The following is a 24462-nucleotide window of genomic DNA, read 5'->3' as shown; positions in this document are numbered from 1 at the left end:
CTAGCGCGATCCTTTCTTTTATTCTGTTTGTCAATAATTGCAATCAGAGATCTAGATTCTAGCAAACACAAACAATCCTTTCAAACATATATCAAATGATGTAATGACAATCACACCCTCGTGTAGCTCAAAGCTTCACATAAATTATCTAGATGCAATTCATAGCGATTAAGCGTTTATGCTTGTACTAGTATACTTTCTAGATGAAGTTATCAATTAGTGTAAGTGAAAAATATGGAAGCTAATATTTTATGTAATTAATTTATGTGGCGAAATAATAACTTAGTGATAAATAACCTGATTTGGCAGCATGATGACATTGGGAATTTCAACTTGCATTAGCTACACCTGATGTTCCATTGGTAATGGCAACTTCGGCAACCTCAGGCACTCCCGTATCTCTGGAAATACCCATTGCTTGACCAGTTGTGGTGGTTTCCATGGTCTTTCTGCTTCGTCACTTTGGAGCCATCATCCGCACAAGCGTGTTTGAGAGATAGGGAAGGCGGAATAAGTTTGAGATTTGAGAGCGTAAGAGAAGATGGCTTAGTCAAAGACTGAGACATGGGGAATTGAGCTTACTCTCTCCTTCGTAGCCTCTCAAGGTAACTCCTCTCTCTCAAGCTCCTTCTCGCATCCTCTTGGAGGGATATCCTTCTATCTCCCTCTCTCTACCTCTCTCTTATAGCCTCTCGGGGTCTCCTTGTGCCTCTCTAACTGCTCCCCATGCCTCTTATTTATAGTGAATTAGAGAAAAGGGGTTGTGGCTACTAAGAAGAAGAGCTCTTTGTGGGCGGGATCTTGGCAAAATCAATGATGTGAACTTCTAGGATGCAATCTGATGCTCAAATCATAGATCCGATGGTTCCATTGGCTCCGAAAGGGGGGTAAAACTCTAGGACAGTTGCTTTGAAATCTTTCAGATCACTTCTTTTTCTTCTCTCTGTTTGAAGTGTTGTTTTCTATCTATAGATTGCGACCGCGACATGCATGATTTCGCCAATCCTTTCTTTTTCATTAAATTTCCAAAACTAGTTAAAAAAAGCACTTGCTTTTTTTAAAATATGATATCATGCTCTAGAAATTTCCATATCTTTTTAGGATATTTACAATAAATAATATCTAAAATATATTAAATATGCTAGTCTTGTCCAAAAATCTAATATTTTTAGACCATCCATACTATACACATTGACATTTATGACTAATATGGCTCATAACTCTCATTCATGTGATAACTTTTGTGATGGGTGGCTACATTCCTTGTTAATTCAGAAAAAATATCGGGTTACGATCCTCGATTTCTTTTATTATTATTATTATTATTATTATTATTATTATTAGTTATTAACGTTAGTTATTTTTTAAAAAATTTAGTTAGTAACCTTACTAACTTATTAATTGACTAACTAACTTGTGAACTACAAACCTAGTCATGATGTTAGAGTATAAATATCTGGGCACACTAGCTGCCTTATTGTCCTTTAGTGCGTGAGCCTCTACCCACTTCATGCAGTAATCATTGCAAACCAAGATATATTGATTACCTATCCTTTTAGCAACTAGCTTAATAGATCCAACAAAATCAATCCCCCACCTTTGAAATGGCTCAAGTGGTAGTACACAATGATCCTACATCCTATCTATCAAGAGGTTGACCCTCCTTTAAACATTGCAAACATTCTTTGGCATATTGATGCGCATCCGTAAAAACAGTAGGCCACCACAAACCTGCCTGCAATATTTTTCTACCTGTAATTTATCCAAAAAAGTGACCACCTAACAATCCGAAATGGCCTTCAAAAAGGATTGCAGGCTATTCATATTCAAGAACAGACCTTCTCAATACATTATCAACTCCTCTCTTGTATAAAACATTCACAATAACCTGAAATGATCTACTCGTCAATGCCAACTTCCTTCTTTAATATGTTGTAAGGTGTACCGACATAACCCCTTCTTACAAGAAATGTAACAGATGGTCATAATATGAATCAGGATCTACCTGAACTTCAAAGAGTTCAACATCAGGAAGTTGATCAGGAACTCTTGCTTATGCATCATCATTCTCAAATTTGTTAAGATAATCAGCCACTACATGTTCCTTTCTAAGAGCATGAATAACCTTGAAATCAAACTCTTGCAACAGCAACATCCATCTAGCCAATCTGCTCATTAATAGAGGTTTATTAATCAGGTTCAAAAGAGCTTGGTGGTCTACATGAAAGATCACTTGATTACATAGCAAGTAATGCCTAAATTTCTGCATAGAGAAAACCATACCAAGTGCTTCTCTCTATGTGATTGAGTAGCATTCAATCTTCTACTTGCATAATAAATTGGTCTAAGCCATCCAGGTACCTTATCCTATACATAAGCACTACTCCCACAACAAGCTCAAAGGCATCCACAAATACATGGAACAATAGGTCCCGTATAGGAGGCTATAATATTAGGACCACCACTAACATTTTCTCGAGAATGTTAAAAGCTATTTCCTAATTTGTCCTCCAAACAAACTGCATACCCTTATTGATTAAAGTGGAAAGGGGAAAATAAATATATGACAAGTACCTTAAGTTTCTGCTATGTCATTTCACCTAACCCACAAATCTTGTGACTTCCTAGACATTATTTGGAGATTTAGCCTTCTAAACCACTGCTATTTTTCTTGGATCTATAGCCATGCCTTCTTTAGATAAAATATGGCCCAAAAGTACTCCCCACTTTGCAGCAAAAATAGACTCGAATGGGTTTACAGACATTCCAAATCTCCTGCATCTTTTAAAGCATTGGCTGAGGTGCTTCAAGTGCTCACTTTTGCTGCCAAAAACATTGAAATCATCAATAAAGACCCTCATAAAGGTTGTCAAATATGGCTCAAAAGTCTCGTGGGCAGCTCCTTGAAACTCAATAGGTCCATTCTTCAAGCCAAAATCCATGATCGTACTAACATAGACTCCCCACTCTGTAATGAAAGTAGTTTAATCCATATCATCTAGATGCATCTTGATCTAATTGTAGCCTGAAAAACCATCTAGAAAGCTATACATTTCGTGCCCTGCTACATCATCAAGCAATGAATCTATAAAAGGTATCAAGAAAGGATTGGTAATGGTACTTGCATTCAATTTTCTATAATCCACACATAACCTGATCTTCCCATTATTCTTAGGTAGCACTACAATGGGAGAGAACCAGGTTACTTCATTAACAGGCTCGATAAAGCCAACCCTCAACAACTTGTCAATTTCTTCCTTGACTTGCTTAGCATAATTGGGATTCATCCTATATCTCTTTTGAATAGTTGGCTTAGCATCCTTCTTCAAATTGATTATATGCTGGCACATTGCTGGATCAAACCCGTTCATGTCTATATAGTCCCAAGTAAAGATGTCATGAAACTCCTAACATAACTTCATAAGATCATTCTTGAAAGTTTTATCCACATAGATGCTCATCTTGATGATTTTACTCTCTCCTTGCTCATTTAGGTTGATCTCCTAAACTCCATCTTCAACTACTCTTGTAGATAGCTTTACTCGGCTTGAATAATGGCTTTTTGTCGTTCCTCTTCCAGCACATCAAGCCTGTTCATACCCATAGAATCCTTACACTGCTGATTTTTAGGATATTCTTTCAATTCATTTTTAGGATGACCAATTTCTGAGTCCTAAATTAATTTATATTCCTCATTCCCTGGGTTCTCCTAGAATTCAAGTTGCTCTTGATCTTCAAGAAGTCCACCTATATGTTGTCTTGATTGGTTTTGACCTACAATTTGAACAGTTTGTTATTCTAGAACCACATTTTTTTCACTTATTACGAAAGGATCCTGATACTCTAGAATAATGCCATCAACATCTATCTCAAAGATTGGAGCCACAAAAGGATTTGCTTGTTTGTTGGAATAATTCTTCCTCGTCATCTACAAGATTAATCGTGTGAGCTACCATGTCTTTGGTAGAACTCTTCAAGATTACCTTATTAATTGTGGATAATCTAATCTTCTTGAGTCCCCTGGGGATACATACATAATCATTCCCCTAGTCCCACTTCAACTTGGCTAATTTGAACCATGGTCTACCCAAAAGCATTTTATAAGAATCCCCAATTTTTGACATCCTTAGGGCAACAAAACTTACACTAAACTTTAGGTTTGAACTTCAGGCTAGCTATGTTGATTAGTTGATTCCATAACCTCCTTTGGTCTCCCATCCTAACCTAAAATGGGGTTGGTAGTAGTTCCTCATGCTTGGTTTCCAAATATGTATGTTCACAAAGTACATTGACTCCTAATCCCAAATCCAGTAGGACATCATCATGCTTCTTTCTTACATACTCAACTTGAATGGTGAGCACTTAATAATCCACAACTCTTCGTCGGGTTGGTATGACTACCTAACACTCAGGAACTGCTTGATCTTGAACTGATTTATCTTCAAGAATTTCATGTTGCTTTTGCCTGATCTTCAAGAGCAACTTTTCCTTGAACCCTAGTATGAAATCCAAGATCTATTCCAAGGCAAATTACAATGAGCACTTTGCTAGAGTCTGAAATAGCTCTTCTAAACCTTCTTCCTGAGAATTTCCTAATGCCTTACCTTTAGGATACTAATCTTGCTAATCAAGATTCAGGGTACTATGACCCTCCTGATCATCAAACTCCTTAGATATTGGTGTCCCAGCCACTTTTTCAAGCTTCAAGCTTCAAGCCTACATGACTTCTATAGTGACATCTAATATCATAGCTTCATTAGGACAATCCTCTACTTTAATGTAGTTAGAGAAGTCATATTTAACATGCATACTTATAGCATTCAAGTTACCTGACACCTTCTCTACCCTTTCTTGAACTATCTCTTGATGAATCTTCCCATAACTAGCTGCACCTGTACCTTCAGGAAGTTGCTTTTTCTCATCATGGTCAAGAAGCTATGTGAGGACTATTGCAACTAGGGCAGGTGGATGCTGCGGATGAGATGCTCTTTCGCTATTGTGAGACCTTGTATTGGCATACCTCTCTTAGTCCTATGCCTCACCCAAAGTTCATAGTTTGGTCCAACTAAATGTCTGTGACCTCTACAATAGTGGCATACTCCCATTTGAGTAGTTTGCTGATGTGCCTGAAATTTTCCCCAAGGCTCTCTTACCTACATTCTTTTAGGTCCCTTGAAGGGCTTTTGAGGCATTATGTCAGTATTAACTTGATTTAATGTAGTTGGTTGCATAGGTCTTGGCCTAGGTTGCATCACTGGCATCTAGTTTGCCATCCTGACATTAGGATTGTACCAACAAGTCTTGGTTTCATGGCCATTCCTTTGGCATATCTCACAATACTTTCCTTCCTCTTGGTATCAGAAAGACCTAAATCTTTTAGCTTTTGTTTTATCTTCTTATCCAATTTACTCTCTTTTGCCTTTTTCTTGGTTTTATCCTTCAATTTCTTCTTCTTAATATTGGCTGAACATGATTTCTTCTTTTTCTTCATGTGTTTTTTCCTGTTGGACATCCTTCGATTTTGAACTAAACTCATTGTCAGTTTTCTAATTCTGAATCTAAATCTGCATCAAAATCTAAATCCAAGGAATCTTCATCCATATGGGTCTTTGATCGGGAGATACCAAGCCTCCTCTCCACCATCATAGTAGCTTTTATCATGGTATCTAGTATGTCATTTTGACCAAGCTTCACATTAGCAATGGGATTCCTAATTTGACCTCTGAGACCCTTAATGAAATAAGTAATCTGCATCTCTATTGATGGTGTATCTCCAGCATGCAACTTATTTTAATAAGAATTTTAAACTTCTGAGCATAATCTTTAACCAGCATATTCTTCTACTTGATCTTCTTTATCTTTCTTAAGATGTCTCTCGAAGTTTTATCCTTTTGGAACCTGCCTAAAAATATTGTTCCTTAATGCATCATAGGTATTAAATGCTACCATACCATAATTGGTAAACCTGTCCATGGGTTTTCCCTATAAGGTGGTTGTAAATTGCTTCTTCTTAACTAGATCTCCATACATCTAGTTGAATCCACTTGTTGTCCACCTTGTCTCAAATTGAGCCACATGGTAGTCAAGGTCTATGCTCTCACCTTTGGGCTAACAAGTTGATTTGGATTCATTGTTCTTTTCTTTTGAGGCTTCCTTAATAGTAGTAAGTGATTAAACTTAAGAGACTTCCTTGATTGAAGTCTTGTCTTCTGCAGTAGCACTATCCTCCCAAGCACTATATGCTGCAATCTCTCCAATGCTTGTTTAGGAGAAGTATCTTGATATTTAGGCAACAATATTGAATCATCATCATCTAATACACTTGGTGGGCTTGAAGGAGTTGGAGGGGTTAGGGGAGACTATGTAGATGTAGTAGGGGAATGGTATAATGTTGCGATACCCACAGAGGTACACACATCTTGATAGTCCTGTCTATCATTTGTAAACTGTTCTTCATCCAGCTTGACTAATCCTCATGCTTCTCCTCTATTATTCAATAATGCCTCCTACTCATGTTGCCTTGCCAAGGCTTCCCTTAATTCTCAAGATCTTCTCATTGCTAAAATAGGTTTTGATAAACATGGATAATTGTCTAACATATATGCTACTCATAAAAGGCACCCTGCACATCTTCAATGCGATCAACATCCTACACTCCTGTAGCCTAATCTTGTGGAAATTGGTTCCTTTCCTAATGCCTAAATCATGAGAATTTTGCCCATGAAACTGGTAAGATTTCCAAAGTATTATGGCCTCTCAAGACCACAACAAGTACATAAAACACATCTACCTAAAAACAATCCTATTGTTGCAAATAACTTCCTAAATCTATTTACAACCATATTAAGCATTTAATATTTAGGAACGATATGCAAACATGAAATACATATTATAATCATTCAATTGACATCACTTTCCTGAAAATGATTAGACAATTTATTGTTATCACAACCATTCCTGATTGTTATCACTTTCCTAAAAAATTTAATCATCCAACTGACATCACTTTCCTGAAAATTATCAAACAATGTATTGTTATCACAACCATTCCTGATTGAATAACTTGAAGCAGACATCATTAATATTGAGGAGACCAACATAGATACATGGAATCTGACATTAGCGACCATATTCTGGCACTCTCCTAAAAGATTTCTCATTCCTGAATCACACAGAATCTGAAAAGATATAACTTCTTGATTCTCAAGACAAATGCGTGAACTTCAAGTGAACATCATATGAAATATAAAGTTGCTTTACACATGCTAAACCTAAAAGTATAAAAGTAATAAATAGGCGATGGAATCTGAGCCTTAATAATTTAGTACTGCACGTGGATAAGGAGGTTATCATCTACTAGGATGACTTTAGTAGCCTTCGGTTGGCTAGAACCCTAATATATTGTACACTGACCAAACACATAGAGGTCCATTACTGTTTTATCCTAGAGCATTTTGGCAAGTAATACCGACTTGGTTTATGTCAATATAGATGATCAAGTTGCAAATATTTTTATTGAGGCATCGAAAGTTGAGAAGCTCCACCGCTTCACGACTATACTTAGAGTTCATGAGCTTAGGTATGCCTTGGTGATGTGGCATGACTTTAGTCACTTGCATATTAGGTGATTGACATGGAGGATATGCCAGTCGATCTACAATTGGACTATACCCACATAGTCCACTCTTGTTTATGGCACATTCATTGTGCCACCTCATTTATGTTGCTTGAACAATAAGCTCTATATAAGCAATGAACATATTTTATTGTAAATTGAAGTTCAATCTATTCTTTCGTGCCACTTAAAGTATATGATAATCATTTTATTTGAGCATCGATAAACTAATTAACAAGTGCATTGAATGTATCGTAATGCTCATAATCTCAATATATGTACTCTTAAGCTTATCTATTGTATACCCCCCCTTAAGCTCCTATGTCACAAATCTCTATGTGATTTTTCATTATTTGCCACCCCTACCTTGAAGCCATTGTAATGGGTGGACATTACCAACTTGCACCAATAAAAAGGAAATATAAAGAGCAAGATTGGTAAGATACTTCATTATTAGGGTGTCTAATGGTCAATACATGGTATCTAATAAAGTTGTAGAGAGGAAGCCCAAACTCCATATGGTGTGCAAAGCTTGGTTTATCAAAATGGATGATTGTTACCATATTGAAAGAGGCATTACATCTCTATTTTCATATGTAAACGACAACAACTTTGAAAGTGCTTACTTGATCATTCTCTCTTTTTATGGTCGTCATTTTCCATTTCAAAGGTTACATGTAGTCTCATGCTCATTATTTAGGAGGTATTATCTATATCGGTGCTACACTTGATGCTTTTATTATAGTATGCTTGTCATGATTATTTTGTCATCAAGGGTATGCTATTGATGCATTCATTGTGATGGTTCTTGATCACCATGATCTTTAAGCTACAAAGCTTTAAACTTGTTAAATTTATTGTGGTTGTTGTGAGTATGCATTTTATGCAATTGTTGTGATTTTTTATCATCATCCTCTTCATGCTATGAATAAACACAATTATCAAAATTGTTGTAGATGTGGTGGTACATTTTCACCACTGCTTCCCTTGTCTTTGGTAAAATATATGAGGTAATCAAGGGAGAATTTTTCATTTCTCTATCTCTTCGCTCATGTTGTTTGTAAGGCATAGAAAGGTGCAACATGAATCAATATAGGGAGAAAATCATGTAGAGTCTGAACTCTATAATCTTTGGAGTCCTACTCTCAATTATCCCTAATTAGTTCAAGGATAATGATAATTATGGGGGCTCATACATACATCAATGCAATTTGGTGTGGGTGTTACACAACATAAGTATGAGCATAACCTTGTCCTTAAACATGCTATCAAAATATGGCAAATATTGCATGGCTACTAATTTCACTATTGTCATGTGTTGATGATGAAGATCATTCTCAAAATAGGCCCTTAAAGCTAGTTCATGAATGCAGCATGAGAATTGATTGAATGTAATGAAAACGTATATGTACCATTATAATGCAAGCCCCCAATGACAAGCTACAATTTGTGCCTTTTTCTTAATGGCATCGCAGGTGTTGCTTATGCAAGGCTTTAGAGAAGACCAAAAACAAATGAAAAGGTTTTGTATATGACCAAGGAAAAGCATGGCCAAAAGGGTCCAAAGATCTCAAAAAAGTAAGTCTCATAGTCAATGGCTAATCATAGCGAAGGGTGTCACACCATGAACATAATAAGCAACTCTAGTGGTGTTTGTGAACTAGTTTGTTTAAAAGCTTAAATGATGATTTTACTTAATGTTGCTCAATAAGATATGCATTGGTGACAATTATTGACAACATAGGGGCTTAAGAAAGGAGCATAAAGATGAAACTCAATGTAAGAGAGAATGGAGTTATGCATGAAGTTTAGTAAAGGCCAAGCTTTGTATTCCATCGATCCATGGGGCTTCTTAGACATAATTTTGCATACAAATAATGTTGTATATATACACACATAGATCACACATGCCACAAACATACCCTTGCTTAAAAGGTTCCAACAACTACCATCATGAGTAGGTTTTATTAGCATTTGAATTGTTTTGTGCACTTACTCTTTGTCCCAAGCCTATTAGCTACTAACAAAGATGATTGGATGCTTAAGTGTTCCCTTTCTTCCTTTGGTTGCGACCTTTTTTATGATAATTTTGGATGCAAGGAGCTATATTAGAGCTATGATAGTTGTAGCGGTCCTTTCTTCATGTTAGCATTTCCATAATGAATGCATCTGGCTCTTTGCTTCTGAGCAAAGTACATATTTGCTTAAATAAGATGCTTATACATTTTAGAGAGATCTTCTAATTAGTTTAGACTTCCATCTCCATCTCCAACTTTTCCACAATCACTACGTCTGGTTCCTTTGCTTTTAGCTTCTTCACTTTTTATACAGGATAAGACATCTCATTGCTCCAATGGTTTGACTTTTATTCCTTAAATATTTGCTTTGTGCTAAAATAGGATGCTTTGACACTCCACCTTTCATATGACTATTGAGGGAGATAAGGAAGTTCTATCTTCAAAGCATGAAGCCTACAACTACTTTTTAAACTTGTGAGCATTAAGTTGGTCAAGTGTAAATTCTTAAGGTTCGGTTTGAAAAATTACATCAAAAAGTTGATTTTTAATGCTTAGCTTTTGTGTGTCAATGATTTTTCTAACTCTAGCCATGCTAACTTAGCTTCCATTGATGTGGTGCAATACTCCATTTTCAACTTTGTGTGCTATCACACTAGTGCCCAATTAAGTTTCTTCTTAAGCAAAGTTGGATCCTCCTCAAGCACCCCTTCTCCTTCATCATGCAACCCTTGACAACTATTCAAAGAATCAATAGTTGGTTAGAACCCTTTTGTTGCTTGTTGATCATTAAGTACACTTTTCCAAGTAGTTGATACTCTTTTTGAGTTATTTCATGAATGCTTGCAAGATTGTTATTGAATGTAGAGGCTCACTACAAATGAAAGCTTATTGGAGGCAAGTTAGTTAAGCCACACAACTCTCATAATGGTAATACCTCCACAAAGCAATCTTGCTCTACTTAATCTAAACGCACGTGAATGAATTTGGATGTGATATTACACAATGTTTGATCCATGTTTTGTAACAATGAGGAGGGGTTAGAGTCTAGTCGATCTTGCAGGACCCCACAGGTATATTTACTCGCATAAAGGCATGGATGTGGACCAGAAAAGGGTGAAAAATGTGGAGAGGAACCTTTTTTTTTGGGGGGGGGGGGGGGTGTGTGGGAGTCTATGAGGATCTTCACAAAAGGTTTTGTGTTCTTAAATGGGAAAAGGAAAAGGCATCCTTGATGATACCTTCCCCTCCTATCTTCACATTCTTCACACACACACACACACACACACAATGTCTCTCCCACTAGGGACATCATTCCTCTCTCTCTTTCTCTCTCTCTTTAGGGGGATCATTTGCAAGACTCCAAGCAAATCACTTGTTGAAACCCTAATTCAAGTCAAGAGAGAGTGAGCCATACCTAGCCTAAAAAATTAAGGGGTGAAGGGGAAAAACAAGCCAGTAAGAACTATAGAGAACAGTCTTCTTCTTCATTTGCCTTTTCCTCCACCCCCCTCCCCCCCCCCCTCTATCTCTCTCAACAAAACAAATCAAACAGCAGGACATTGTCTACCTCTCCCTATACCCTAATCCCCTCCCCTCCCCCATCCCTGCGCGAGAGTCCCCTCGCCTTCCCCCTCAGGCCCGTCTTTCTGTCGGATTTCCTGTCGGATTTCCTGTCGGGACACACACACACACGGTTGCCACCATGAGCGCAGGTGTCCGGGTGGGAGTCGCAGGGCCGTCTACCTCCGCATCGGCCTCCTCCTCCTCCTCCTCCCCTTCCATCCCCCCCAGCGCTCGCAAGGTCGTCCAGGACCTCAAGGAGATCGTCAAGAACAGCGAAGATGAGATCTACGCCATGCTCAAAGAGTGCAACATGGACCCCAACGAGACTGTACAGAGGCTACTCTACCAAGGTATGCCCACTCAGTCCGCTGCTCTTTCATCTTCTTGAATGTAGATTTCTTTTCAGCTCGGGCTTCCGTCTGTTTCCTAGGGTTTTGGCACTAGCCTCCCTGCACTGGTGCAATGTTAATTCTTTGCATTTAAAGAATTTGTGTATTAAACAAGCAGTTTTGTTCGGTAGTGATTTGTGCAGTTCGTTGTTAACCTTTGCAATTCTGCTCTCTTTGTAATGCTCTGAGGATCTCAGTTGATCGTGGCTTCAAACCCCATCTCATTCGTCCCTCAATCACGCTTGCACTATCTCTGTTCAATGACAATCAACCTCGTGCTTGTGTTAGTCGAGTAGCTCAAACACTCTCGATAACTTGGAGTTCACGCCAATGCAGACTTGAGTAGTTTTTGTTGAACGTTTTGCGTTCTGTTATGTAGTCAATCCTCATACATGGATTTTATGATCACGGGACGTTAGGAGTATGCCTATTTTACTTCAGACATCTCGTCACTTCATTAGTATACGTATATCTGTTCATGAGCCAGGGGATCAAATATGCATCTTACACCTGTAAGGTGTCTTGTCAACTGCTTTGTCTTTTCCTAAGCCATGGGATCAACTCTGCATTGTACACCTGTAAGGTGCTAGTCAACTGCTTTGTCTAGCCATATCTAATCTCCATGCACTTTAAACTGCAGATACCTTTCATGAAGTGAAGCGGAGGCGTGACAGGAGAAAGGAGGCAAGTAGCTCAAAATACCTGCCTAAAGAATGCTGGTTGTGCTCAGTATTACAGTGTCTTTGTTGCAATGCTTTTGTCATTGTCAGATATAGAGGAATGCTCTCATCATTGCTAGATATAGAGGTGACGTCATCGAAGATATTATGGGTTAGGGACAAAGCTAAAGTGCAAATTTTCATAAAAGGGGAAGGTTTAATGATAAGTTTTCCTTCTTAGGTATGCATTGGGTGCTACATAGATACACTTTATTTAATGCATGGTCCACTCACTGGACGGATGTAGTGTGCAATTTGCAGAATCTATTGAGAAAGGCCAGTTTCCTTTTTCACATAGCTCTACTGTGCCCACATGTATGTCTAGTACAAGCTGTTTGACTTCCCACATACTTTGAGTCTTCTGCGTTCTGAATTTCTTCTCCAATGCTGTATTCGCTTCTGGTTGCAGTAGCATTAGAGCAATGGCTTCTCGTCTTGTGTTGTAGCTTACGGTTAACAGAGTGGGATCTATGTAGAGGTTCATGTAGTCTGGTCATGCAGGAGATCCAATTATTTTTGTGAGCAGAACTGACCTGGGTAGAAACTAGATTAAAGGGTTGGTCATGGACTTTTTATGTATGATATGTACATGCATGCCTGGTTACTGGAAGTTTCTTGTTTGAAGTGAGCATGGTCTGCAGGAAGCAGAAACTTTGCTTGTAGATTGAAATTGCTGTCCTGTTTTTGCTCACTATTTGCAGAATGCAAACAAAGAGCCAGTGGAACCTAGGGCAAGGTCTTCTGGGGTGGGTGCCTATGGTCGAGGTGGGAGATTTACTGATCGTGGCTCTGGACGAGGCAACTATGGACCCCGCTTCAATTCAGGTATGAATCTTGAGCATTCTTGAGCATTCTTTTCACTTGTAACATATTTGCTTTACTGGCTAGCAAGTACACTCTTCTAAAGACTCGTGGTCTTATCAATGTTTCAGATTTTAACAGTAGTGGCAGAGGGCATGCTTTCAGTGCTAGGGACAATGGACCCTATCAAAATGCAAGAGTGCCCAATCCTGGGGCCAATCAAATAGCTCAAGTGGAGTCACAGGGGCAGAACAAGATTGCTCCAAATGGAAGGTAATGCCTTGACTTCTGTACGACTTAGAAAAAGTTTAGCAGTATCCTGCCAAAGTTGTGCTTAGAATGAGCTTTTCATTGGTTTTCAGTGGCAACAATGTTGTACCTTCTACTGGGATACCAAATGGGGGCTCTCAATATTCCCGACCTCGTGGGAATTGGGTTGCGGGTTCTAACCAAGCGACAATGGCGCACATTGTGAGATCTACCAATAATCAAGCCTATGGGGATAACCCAGACCCTGCTTCAAAAGGGACAGTACCTCTACAGGTGCCTGATCAAATGTTTAAGGTTGATGGCATTTCGTCTTCATCCACCGACTATGGTCCTCTATCTCAATCAGAATCTCACGTTGATGGCACCAAACAAGGTTTTGGTTTGACAGGAAGTGAACAACTAGGTGGAGAAAAAGCATCAGGGCCTCATATGGAAGTAAATTTAGTGCCAGATTTATCAGAACAGGCACCGCAGAGCCGCCAACTTTCTATGTTTAGGCCAGATGTGGTTTCTGCTGTAACTGAAGTCAAGGGTAGTGAAGGTGAAATTTCTCTGACGTCTGTTTCAGCCTCCACTGCTGCAGCTGATGTTAGCGCTTCCTCAGAGGGAGTAGTTATGTCGGTGTCCTCAGGATTGAAGTCTCCGCTTACAGCAAGGCAACCAAATGGCAGGGTAACTTACCAGAACCAACAGCATGCCTTAGGAGGTATGAAGATCTGTGTGGCATAATATGACAAATAGAACATGATCCCTCTGTTCTGTAACATCAATAAGTTCTTCCTTTTTGTTTTTTTGGTATTTTGAACCTTGCAGGTTCTAGTATGGAATGGAGGCCAAAATCACCCTTGAAGAACACAGATACCCATAAGAGTGTTTCATTGGTTGGTGAAGCTGGTAGACCATCTCCTCCTGTGTCGCCTCAACATGACAGTGGCTTACTTTCAGCTTCAACAGCAAAGTTGCAGAAGCTTAGCATTTTGGATGATAAGCCAGTTATTATTCCAGATCACCTGCAGGTCTCAGAGGCAGATCGAACTCAGTTAAACTTTGGTAGCTTTGGGGATGACTTCGACCCAGTCTATTCAACTAACTTTGTTAATGAGGATGATAGGAAAAGTTCGGTTTCTGGTGAGGATAATCTGCCTGAGACAGAATCCCCATCTGAGCAACCTGAGGCTTCTGGGCTAGTCCAAGTACCAGACACCTCTCGGTTAGTGCAAGCATTTTGAAGCTGAAATGAGCTCCTCATTCTTGAGATATTAGCTGGCTAGGCTGTAATGTTTATCATGTATTATTTCTTTGGCAGCTCAATTGGATCATCTGAGGTTGATCTGGAGCAAGCATATACTAGTCAGTCAATGCCCGCTGCGGATGCTATAGTAGCCAATGATGAGGTCACGATAAGTCTGCCTGCTCCTGTGATCTCACCTGTGGTTTCACGTCCAGAGGTGCTGAAGTCTGAGTCTGTTGTCCAGTCAAATACGCAGCATCCGTATCTGTCAGCAATACACAATTATCCAGGTCTTGGAGCCATGCCTCAGCTTGTGAGCGGACAGTATACGTATGAAAATCCAGAATCTCAGCCTCAGGAGGTTTCAAGGCTTCCAAACTTTGTGGTAAGCACATGTTCCTGCTGTCAAATTTTGGCTTGTGTCAGGTGTATATGGTCTTATGTCAAAGAGAGGTGAACATTGCATGTTGAGCTTGCTTGATTTGAAGGTCCTAGTCTGGACATAGCATTTTTGTGGCATGAGGCCACTCTTTAAGCTAGTTTTATCAAACAATTGGATTTCTTATATCTTTATCACTTTGTGCTTTTGAGCATCAAGTGTTTTTCTGCTCTAAGGATGCCAATGGTTCTATGTTCTGTGCTGGCAGTCACCCTATTCAGATCCCGGGACTAATTATTATAGTCCATTGTTGAGGCCTGGGTCAGATGTGGATGCTCGCTACTCCCATCTGGTGAATAATACTGCTAATAAGTTCAACACAGGTGTAACATTGATGACTGGGCAAGGCCTGTCTTCTTCCCAAGAGGTTGGCAATTCTTCAATTGAATCATGTGCATTTTTCTCCTGGAATTGAGTAATGTTTTAAAGTTTTCAGTGATTCTTTCTCAGGCTGGCAGCTCGATTGTGATTTCTGGAACGACCCCCTCAGTGCAGACTTCACAGACAGTTGGCATTGCACAGACGGGGTTGACAATTCCACAGCAGCCTATTCCAGTTCATCCATATCCCGCACAGCATGCTGGTGTCCCTTTGACACCATTTACAACCAACATTTTTGGAATCCAGTATGTACCTTCGAGCTATGGCTATGTGCCTGCACCCTATCAGCATAGTTATGTAGGAAATGCTGGGTATCCTCAAGGTCCTGGCAGTAGCTACAGTCCTGCTGCAGCTGGTGCATACTCTCCTGCAGGTGCTACTGCCATCAAGTATTCTTTACCCCAGTACAAGCCTGGATTAGGTGTAGCAGCCACGGGGAGTGCCCCACATGCTGCTGCAGTAGCTGCAGGTTATGGGGGTTTTGGTACGTCTCCAGCTGGTTTTACTGCTGTGAATCAGGCTGCCTCTACAGCTCCTGCTTCAAGTTATGACGATGTTGGTGGATCACAGTTTAAAGAAAACAATCTTTTTATTCCAAGTCAGCAGCAGGTATGGTAATGGCACATGAAAGGTTTTGCTATCGTAATTTAGTATATTTCAGAAAACAAATGCTGTCTGTTTCTTTATTGGTGACTGACGTGTGATTCCGCAGGCAGAGGGATCGACCGTCTGGATTCAGCCGCAGCTGTCACGTGATATGACTGGAATGCAGACTAACTCTTATTATAATGTACTCGGTCAAGGCCAGCATACAGGCTTTGCCCATACACAGCCTATGCACGCTGTCCCTGCTGCATATGCAAGTTTGTACCATCAGTCTCAGTCTGGCACTGCCCCAGCTGTTCACCCATTGCTTCAACAGCCACAAGCGTTAGGTGCTGTTGGGGGTGTGGCTAACCAAACTGGAGCCTATCAGCAACCCCAACGTGGGCAATTGAGTTGGACAAACAATTACTAACAATAGTGAGTAGAAATTATGATCAGGCTGTGACTGTGTTCCAGACCTCAGCATTTGTTCTTTTTCCCCTTGTCCAGGCTCCCTTTTATCTCAGTGTGGGGTGAACATATGCCAGGACAGAGTGTACATAATAAGGGCCGCAAAATTGACAGATGCTCACATTCAGAGGTTATTAGGCACTTTGGCAATCAATTCTAAGGGTTTGCTATCTGTATACCGAGAAACGGATTATCATCTTGGGGGAGAAGTATCGTACAGGTTCTTGTTCCAAGCTTTGGTGTTTGCTGTAAGCACCAGTTGTTTTATAGTGGACTTGCCAGTACGGCCGGATTGAGGATTTGTATCCCAGTTTTTTTTTTCTTTTGGTTTTGAGAGTAATGCATAAGTTATTTGAACCAGAATCGTTAGGATTGCAGGAGGTGGTTAAGAATTGCTTACACAACAGGTCTGAGTTGCTGTTTATGTTGGGGAAGGATACATACTGCCTTGTTACCTATTTCAGAAAGCCTTGGAATGAGAAGGTTTCTCTGTGAAGTTTGAAGCAACTCAACTACTCTAAACAGTCAACCACGGTTTGCTTCTTTCAGTAAAATCTTAGTATTTCAATAGTGCTGCTAACTGGACACTAGCTAGCTCTGTCAAGTTCATCATAGCAGTTCACTGTATGATGTTCAGCAGGAACAGATTGAATATTGTGATATTATTGATGTATTTGCATCTTCAATGAATTTTACCTCTATATCAGGCAAGCTGTATATATTTTTAGCTTTGAAATCTCTCTTTATTTGGATTGTACTGGGTTTGTGCAGATGTCCAAATCATGCATTTATCTGGGCAGTCTGATACTTAGTCCTATTCACAGAAGCCCTTCAAGAGCTAGGGTGTAGATGAATTTACACTGCCGAGCACATTTTAGATGCAGTTGCTTCATCATAAGAGAGTTTGGTAGGCTTTATATAATTGTGGATGGAAAGGCTTATTCATACAGGATTGCAGATGTTTTCAAGAGGAAATTTGCCTTGCATTATTAGCACTTTTTATGTAGTGTTTGACACTTTCCGGGTGCTGGCTTGTTTAAACTGCAATACTGTTGTCTAGTGTAGCCTATCTCCCAGGGCCAATTGCAGAAAGGATTTGATTTGCAGTTTACCTCTCATCATCGGAAGCACTTTCAATGTACCCCATTGACACTTCCGTGGGGGAATGGCTTTGTTTAAACTGCAAATATTGTTATACCGATTAGCCTAGCTCTAGTTCCAATCACAAAATGGATTTGATTTGTGGTTTACCTCCAAACATCAGATTCACTTTTTATGTAGCTACTGACACTTTCCTTGGGCAGGCTTGTTTAAACTGCGGTACTCTTTATCTTGTGTAGCTGAGCTCTAGTGCTAACCACAAAGGGATTTGATCTGTGCTGTGCCATTTAGTACCAGTATGTTTAAGAGCTGACAATAGCAATCTTCAACACTATAAATGATTGAGTTAATGGCAAGAGACATCAGTGATGAATTATGTAAATGGCAAGAGAGAGGCTTACCAAAAAATGCCTCACATGATATTGTGGCCTCTACTACTATGAGTAGTGAAAATCAGTAACTAAAGCATCTCTAGGAAGTAGCCCCCAACTTTCAACGGTAGTCAACGCATGAACTTCAGCCACCACCAGACGATGAAGGTATAAAGAAAATTACATGCATATACTGGGCTTGAAGTCATTACAAACTCTAAGGTGTTTGTCCCTTGTATATTATGATGCCATGTGCTGTAAGTGAGCTTATGTAAATCTGAGTGAAGGCTTCATTCACCCATTCTGTTGTATGCTTGTACTATTTTTGCTTTCCATTCTGCATTGCAACTGAGGTGTTATGAAACAGTCATTGTACAGTAAAGGATTTTGTGTTTAAAGGATCGGGATAGTGCCAAATGGATGACTATGTGGTTATTGCTTCATGCTGATATCCGACACAAACTTGAGACCTAGCAAAGTAACAGAGTTCCATATGTCCTAGTAAAATTTTGGCCCCGAACATCCGAAGTCTTGTGGCACTTACTGCACCTGTTGTAATTTGCATTGAGAGTTGGTTAGCTAGTGTAAAGTTAATACTGGGTGGAGATGGATTTTGTTGCAAGGAATTGTTAAGACTTGCTATTTTACCTTTTTGAGCTTTCTCATTGCTCCTTATCCTTCACATGGAGGTTTGTTATCTAAAGCATGAAGCATCTCATTTAGTGAATGATTAAAACCATACCCTCTGTAAGAATCACTTGTTTGGGCTATGGGTGAATTGCATTTTGTCACTCTCCACTAATGCTTGATCATATCTTCTGTTGCGATGAACTGTGGTACTTATGCAATAATATGGAGTCAGAAAGTATGCATTGAATGGGGAGTGAAACTCTAGTATACTTCAGTATTATTTCCATTAGACTTATTTTTTTAAAATGGGGTTATATTGAATAAAAATTAATATTTACATTTGACAGAAAAAGTAATGGGGGGACGAGTCTTAGCTGATTCAATCGGTTGACTTGAAGCTGTATGAAATGCACTGTAATTCTGTGCCTTATTACAAAGGTCCTTGAGAACTATCATAATACCCACATTACAACTAAAAATTTAGGGCTAAATGTTTGGAGCCTTTCCTAAATGCCTTGGAGATTTCTTTGAGAGTGCTGCAAATTTCTGGAGTTTCTGTGCAGCCATATAGACCTAAGGCCAACCCCTTGGATGACATTCCATAGGGGAGCGTTTGCCCCCTTGGATGACATTCCATAGGGGAGCGTTTGCCAAGTGGGTTAAAGTATTGCCATTAGTCTTTTGAAGAGGTAATGGGCATAAAGTCCAAATGAAAGTCCAATTGAAGCAAACGAATATGGTAGGTTTCCTTATGAGCTTTAAACTCCTCAAATAGGTAGGGTAGGAGATTTTTGAAAATGGAGTGGTACTATGCTTTTTGACATGTGCCATGGAAGGTATGGGATCCATGAAAGTCGAGGATTACATGGAGTGAATTTCAACAATCAAGGTCGAGAAATGTTTGGTTTACCTTTACTAACAAACACTATAAGATTATTGAATATGAAGTTTTGGTGACATCTTATTATAGTGCTTGGAATTAATACTTGTATGTATTAGAAAATATATGGCAAGGTTCAAGAGTAGGGTTGAGCATCCTCAACTCTCCCAATGCTGCCAGCATGGGAGTATACACTTAAAACCTATGGGTATTTGAAAAGAGTCGTCATGGTCAAGATTGTAGGGTTTAAATTCTCGATCAACTTTGTTTATCATGGAGCAAGTTGATTATGACTTGCTTCTAGGATGACCTTGAACGAGAGATTCTTGATTGAGAATTGGGGAAATGGCTTGTTATTCCTTGCAAAGAGGAAGAAAATAGCAAGAGACGAAAGCATGGATGACTTCTCCCATTGAAGATTGGATTCCATCCCTTGAAACAATGTGTAGATACATACTTGTGCCCAATGATGAGCAAGACTAGATGCATATCCTTGCTACCTTGGATTTGCTATTCACGATGAGGAAGAGTTCACAATGGCCAAGTGTAGGCTTATCACTAGACCTCCAAAGGGTAGAAATCAAAGAGTGCTAGCAAACTTTATTCCAATTGGCAAAGAGCTAGTTGTAGAAAGTAGGGCACAAAATGTTTCATCCATGTTGAACACCTTACGTAACTTGTTTGAGAAAATGTTATATTGAATCCCTAAGAATAGGTACAAGCTAAATAGAGGATCACTAGAAAGATGCTTAGGAGTAGATTGAAAACCAATGCTCTAGTCAACTTGCTTTTGCTCTTATAGATTAGAAAATGGGAGGAAATTGGGATTTGCGACCTCATCTTCCAATACAATAGTGCTCTCATGGCAAGCATGGATATGAAAAAGTTACGAGCCAATGTAAAAAATGCCTTAATTTTATACAAAATGATCGATTTTATCATCATGGATTGTCATATTTTGAATCAATTTTTCATTGATAAAAAACGAGTTAATAAATGTGCGATGGTATCTAGCCATGATAGGGAAGGAATAGATTTGGCAACATTTTAGCTACTAGGAGTTCACTTTTCCTTGGAATCATGCACTAAGGTTTTTTTGATCAACGAGCAAGATTATATCTGGCTCCGTGACAAAGTATAGAGGCTTTTGTTCTTAATGCAAAGGCTTACGTTGATGTATAGGTTTGAGGCTTGGTTGCTCGACTTTGAGGGTAGGTGTGCTATCACAAACTTGGATTGGTAGCATGGAGGTCCAATAAGTTGGGATATGAAGTCTTATGATCATCCAATACTTGAATCAATGATATTTTGTGCCAAGCCATCTTAGGACATTTGCAAATATTGATCTGAATGAGGCCAAAGGTTGAGGTGTTTTTGAGTGTCCACTTGAATAAGGGCTAATGCCTCTTAATTTAAATAGGTGTGAGAGGGGACTAAACTTTATTAAACTAATAGATTTAGAGCTAAAAAGCTTAAAAACTAGCTTGTTTTCTTTTTCCTCGTGCTTTTCATGGTGGCCAACAATGTTGAATTGAAAATGAAGCACCTCAAAGCATCTTGAGAGGTATTTTGGGAGAACAAAAGCAAACATGATGGCAAATATGGGCCACTTTTGGGTTGTTTTGAGGAAGGAAATATTTTCTTGAAGCTTATAGCTTTAAAGCTATGAGGGCTTTAAACTCTGCTTTAAACATGGTTGGTCCATTCAACAAAGGTTGATATTCTTAATTCCTAGCAAATATTGTCATGGCGATTGTGCAAATGTGGTGGTTTTTTTAGTGGCTCCATCTTGTAGTAATATATATCAAGAAAGTGTGGTGTTTTGAAACATCATTGGAACTCCTTTCAATAAGGCACTTAATACAAATTATGGGTTGCATTGTTGTAAATGTTAAGTCTTTCCTAGCCAAAATATCAAATATATTATTAAATATAAAAATTATTATTAAAATTTGAATAATGTATCGAAACTTAACATTGCATATAAAGTGGTGTCACTGATTAACTTTTATCCCAACTATAGAGAGTTTGATTTTGAATTGTTACTCAACCTCACTATACCTGTCTAGAGGATGGTCAACTGTCCAATATAGTGTATTCTCACAAAGTTGACTAAGATGTGATCTTGATTGTGCCTTCTCACATGCAATTTTTGATATCTTTACTCTTTTATGTTGCACTTGTGCATTTGGTTTCCATGCCCAAACAATAGAATCAACATTTTCCAATACCCTTGCATCTACCTTGTTCTCCATCTAATACTTATTTCAACAATCACAAATAACCTTTGCATCAATCATAACCTTCCTTTTTGCACATGGTGCCCAATAGTGTATGAAAACCTTATGGTGGTTTGGTGATATCCTATCCATGTCAACATTTGACTGAGCAATAACAAGCCAAATGCGATAGACAATGGTGTCGTTTGAATGTAGGAGGAGAAAGCATCCTTGTTGCACATTGATATGGCAAGATCACAAATTTGAAATGTTGACCTAGGATGGAGGCAATCTAGATCACGAATAATAGTTGATACATCTCTACTAGAAATCTTGGGTTGGTACATGTGCATGTCTTCTTTTTCATGCACACCCAAAATATAATGAATACAAAGTATGGATATTTGCAAGCTAGGTAAGGCTTACCAAGTACTCTCTCTTATCCAAAAATCAGGGCATGTACAAGAAGGCTCAAGTTTTATATGCATCTCATATGACCCACCATCATTTGTGGCCACATAGAAAATAACATATTTGAGATCATCAATGGTAACTTCATTCACAAGGCTTGCAACTATATTTTGTACACTTGCAAATCTTTTGGCCGCCTCTTTTGAAACAACATGCCTCCACTTTATAGGCCTTGATGATGCTGGGGTTGGAGCAATTGATGGACTCGCCACTGCCATAGGCATGGTGATGCTTGCTTTGGGCCACATGGCCTACTCTCCTTGTGATTGTTTCTAGTCTGAATTGCACATGTTTCAAGTTGCATGTCTCTTTATGTGTGATCTTTGTACATGTGTTTACCTTCTAGATAAGAGTGATTCCTAAGATGTATACTATATTTTTATACACATAGCAAGTATGTGTAATATCCTCTAGACAAAACCACATCATTTGTGCCTTCATGACACCCTCCTTGGATGTTGTCTTTGAGAGAAGAAGCTTAGAGCCACAACACCCCCTACAAACAAGTTTGGAGTATCTTGCCACTTTTGCTCCTCTCTCCAATTAGTCCCATACACTTTATTCTACAACCTAGTGGAGTCTTATGTATTGCCCACAAAAATGGATTTGATGTTATGCTCCACAACTGTGAACTACTCTACTATCTATTAGTGGAGTTGACACATCCTATTTTGGCATTATTGCATGGTGTAGAGTTTCTCCATCATCCTTAAAGCTTACACATGCAGTGTCACCCATTGGACATGTGCTATTTCCTCCCATCCCATGAAATGAGATCTTTTGAGGGTGGCCTTTTTGTCACCACTCCTTGGTTTCCATGACAAATCCAAGCTTACAAGAGTAAGTTCCTGTTATATATGTTGATTTCCTCCTCTTGCATTGCATAGTTTCCTTGTTTTCCTACAAATTCATTGGCATCTCAAACATGGAAATCCCTGCCATTACTTCATGCACCATACATGCAACTTCTGGTGGGCTCGGGACATTCCTTGTAGCAACATACCACAAAAGTGCTTCCATGCTTAGGCCATCACCAAGATGCCCATTGAGGGTATATGCATACTATCTTGCACTCTAAAGCATGGCATTGGCCACGTTTGACAAACATGCATGGTAGAGTGGGATCTTGCCTTTGAATCCCTCCCAGGTAGCCACATACCATGTGTGCTTTGAGAGATTTATCCTTGGTGTTTGGGCAACCTCGATATATATGAAATTTGTGAGTATCAAGGATTGTAGTGAATCAAGTGTTATGAAACATGTAAATTACAAAGAATGAAATCACATGTGCTAATAGTGCTTACAATAGTGGACATGAGGCTTCCCCAATGAACAATTTGATCACCCCCCTAACTAAGCTAAATATATGTGGAGGGAATATCACTCTCTTACACTTTGGCTTTTTGCCACCACTTTCTTTATCAATATTACTTGTATCATGGCATCGACTTTCATTGATGATATCTTCCATTGCTTATAGATGGAGAGGTACTCTTGTTGCTTTTCTTTCTACACCACAAACTTCCTGATATGTTTTTTTGCAAGCTTTTCTTCTAGTGAAATAAATATGAGCTCCTCTCTCTCTCTCTCTCTCTCTCTCCCCCCCCCCCCCCCCCCCCCCACAACAACAATCCATCACATTCTTTAGGTCCTTATTGAAGAGACACTTGATGTGCAATCCATAGAAATTAACACACAGATTTTTGCATTGTTGCATTATGGAGTTTAACTGCTCCCAAAACAAGACTTGGTTGGAAGTGCCTTCCTCTTTCATATTGCAAATGGTTATCATCATTAGTTCTTGCATACTGTAGTAGATTTCAATCAAGAGGGAGCCTAAGAGCCTCACATCATATGGCATTGCATAGAAATGCTCTTACCTTGGCACATAGGCATGGCAAGCCATTATAACCCAGCCATTCACTTGGTGGGTATAATCAAATTATACCCATGCATTGCAAAAGTCTCCATTTCTTAACCTTCTCATGTTATTCACCAGGCCTACCTTGAGGCATGGCCTTTTGTAGACATTTTGAAAGCAAATCATTTCTCTCCAAGTAGACCTTGGCCAAAGAAACTACTCCATGGAAGAAGGTATACATTGATCTCTTCTTTAGAAGCAATAGTGCATCACAACACTCCTTTGTAGGCATTGCACTCTTCTTCTCTTGTTGCTCAATACATCACAATCTATGAAACACTCAAAAATTTAGTAATGAATAACCAATATGACCCACATTGGTCATTTATGGACTCACAATGCCCCATAACACTACCATTAGAAGCTTGCCCTTGCACCATTAGTGAC

General features: G+C 39.2%; 1 protein-coding gene across 1 annotated transcript; it reads left to right on the top strand.

Annotated features, from left to right (window-relative positions):
* Positions 1–10988: 10988 nt before the first annotated feature.
* LOC148029941 (flocculation protein (DUF1296)) lies at positions 10989–17237 on the top strand. The gene is made up of 10 exons (XM_087686220.1): positions 10989–11546; positions 12226–12269; positions 13006–13129; positions 13237–13378; positions 13468–14081; positions 14189–14585; positions 14682–14991; positions 15254–15412; positions 15496–16035; positions 16139–17237. Exons 1-10 carry the CDS (start codon positions 11336–11338, stop codon positions 16442–16444), a joined length of 2847 nt encoding a protein of 948 aa, XP_087542346.1. The 5' UTR covers positions 10989–11335; the 3' UTR covers positions 16445–17237.
* The last annotated feature ends 7225 nt before the right edge of the window (positions 17238–24462 follow it).

Source organism: Lygodium microphyllum, chromosome 10 (genome assembly GCF_053477565.2).
Source record: "Lygodium microphyllum isolate KBCC chromosome 10, Lygodium_microphyllum_v1.1.10, whole genome shotgun sequence".
Lineage (NCBI taxonomy): Eukaryota > Viridiplantae > Streptophyta > Polypodiopsida > Schizaeales > Lygodiaceae > Lygodium > Lygodium microphyllum.
This window is presented reverse-complemented; position numbering and strand designations above follow the sequence as displayed.